Genomic DNA, 1,048 nt, shown 5'->3' on the forward strand with positions numbered 1-1,048 from the left:
TACCCTGTATACTTTAATCTCATCACTGTTGCATGAGCCACCACAACACCCCACTATTTGACCCTGGTCTGAAGCAAGAGTTAAAAATATCTCATGGAGGGTACTATAATTATTGAAGGTCAAGGAGAAAAAACAATCACCATTAAGAGCAGAGCAATTGAAATTCTTGGGAATGCTCCCTGTTTTTGTGACATATGGTTATGAAATATTAAAGTGAAGATTTGGTATGAATGATAGCTTTGTATGTGTGACTATAACATCTTATTAAAGGGCCGTGATTATTAAAGCAAACCTCTTTAATGCCTTAAGGTGTTACCATCTGGTCTTAAAACAACACAATAGTTAGATTAGTCACAAAATTAGCCAATGCCATGAGCATATGTGGTGGGTCCCACCCAGAATGAGGGCATATAAAAGGCTCTCTGCAGGGAGAATGTCCAGACTCAAGTCACCTACTCTCCTTCTCTACCCAAGGACAATCTCAACAACCAACACCATGTGCGGCAGCTACTACAGAAACTACTATGGCAGCCCTTGCTGTGGATACGGTGGTTATGGAGGCCTGGGCTATGGCTACGGAGGCCTGGGCTGTGGCTACGGAGGCCTGGGCTGTGGCTATGGAGGCCTGGGCTATGGCTACAGAAGCCTGGGCTGTGGCTACGGAGGCCTGGGCTGTGGCTATGGAGGCCTGGGCTGTGGCTATGGAGGTCTGGGTTGTGGCTATGGCTACCGCAGACCAGGCTGTGGTTATGGATATGGATCCCGCTCTCTCTGTGGCTATGGATGTGGCTCTGGCTATGGCTCTGGCTTTCACTGCTGCTATTGAAGACACCATGGGAGACCCTCACCTTCTACACCTGTGACATCAGGAGTCACCAATTCCGAATTCCACATGTTTGCTGCCTTAGTACACATCACCCTTGGATGATGATTATGCTGCAGTGGAAGTCTAGTATAGTCTTTTGTTGACCTACAGTCTAATTTATAATTCCTGGAATTTTCCTCATGAAGTGGAATAAGGTGAAACTCACCTGAAACCTGTCAGTTC

The 1,048-nt window shown here is 46.4% G+C and overlaps 1 protein-coding gene across 1 annotated transcript; it reads left to right on the forward strand.

Moving 5' to 3' along the window:
• Positions 1-496: 496 nt before the first annotated feature.
• Positions 497-826, forward strand: LOC103605546 (keratin-associated protein 6-3-like). Its single transcript, XM_008590160.1, has one exon. The coding sequence runs from the start codon at positions 497-499 to the stop codon at positions 824-826; it is 330 nt and encodes a 109-aa protein (XP_008588382.1).
• The last annotated feature ends 222 nt before the right edge of the window (positions 827-1,048 follow it).

This window comes from Galeopterus variegatus, unplaced genomic scaffold (assembly GCF_000696425.1).
Source record: "Galeopterus variegatus unplaced genomic scaffold, G_variegatus-3.0.2 Scaffold5885, whole genome shotgun sequence".
Classification (NCBI taxonomy): domain Eukaryota; kingdom Metazoa; phylum Chordata; class Mammalia; order Dermoptera; family Cynocephalidae; genus Galeopterus; species Galeopterus variegatus.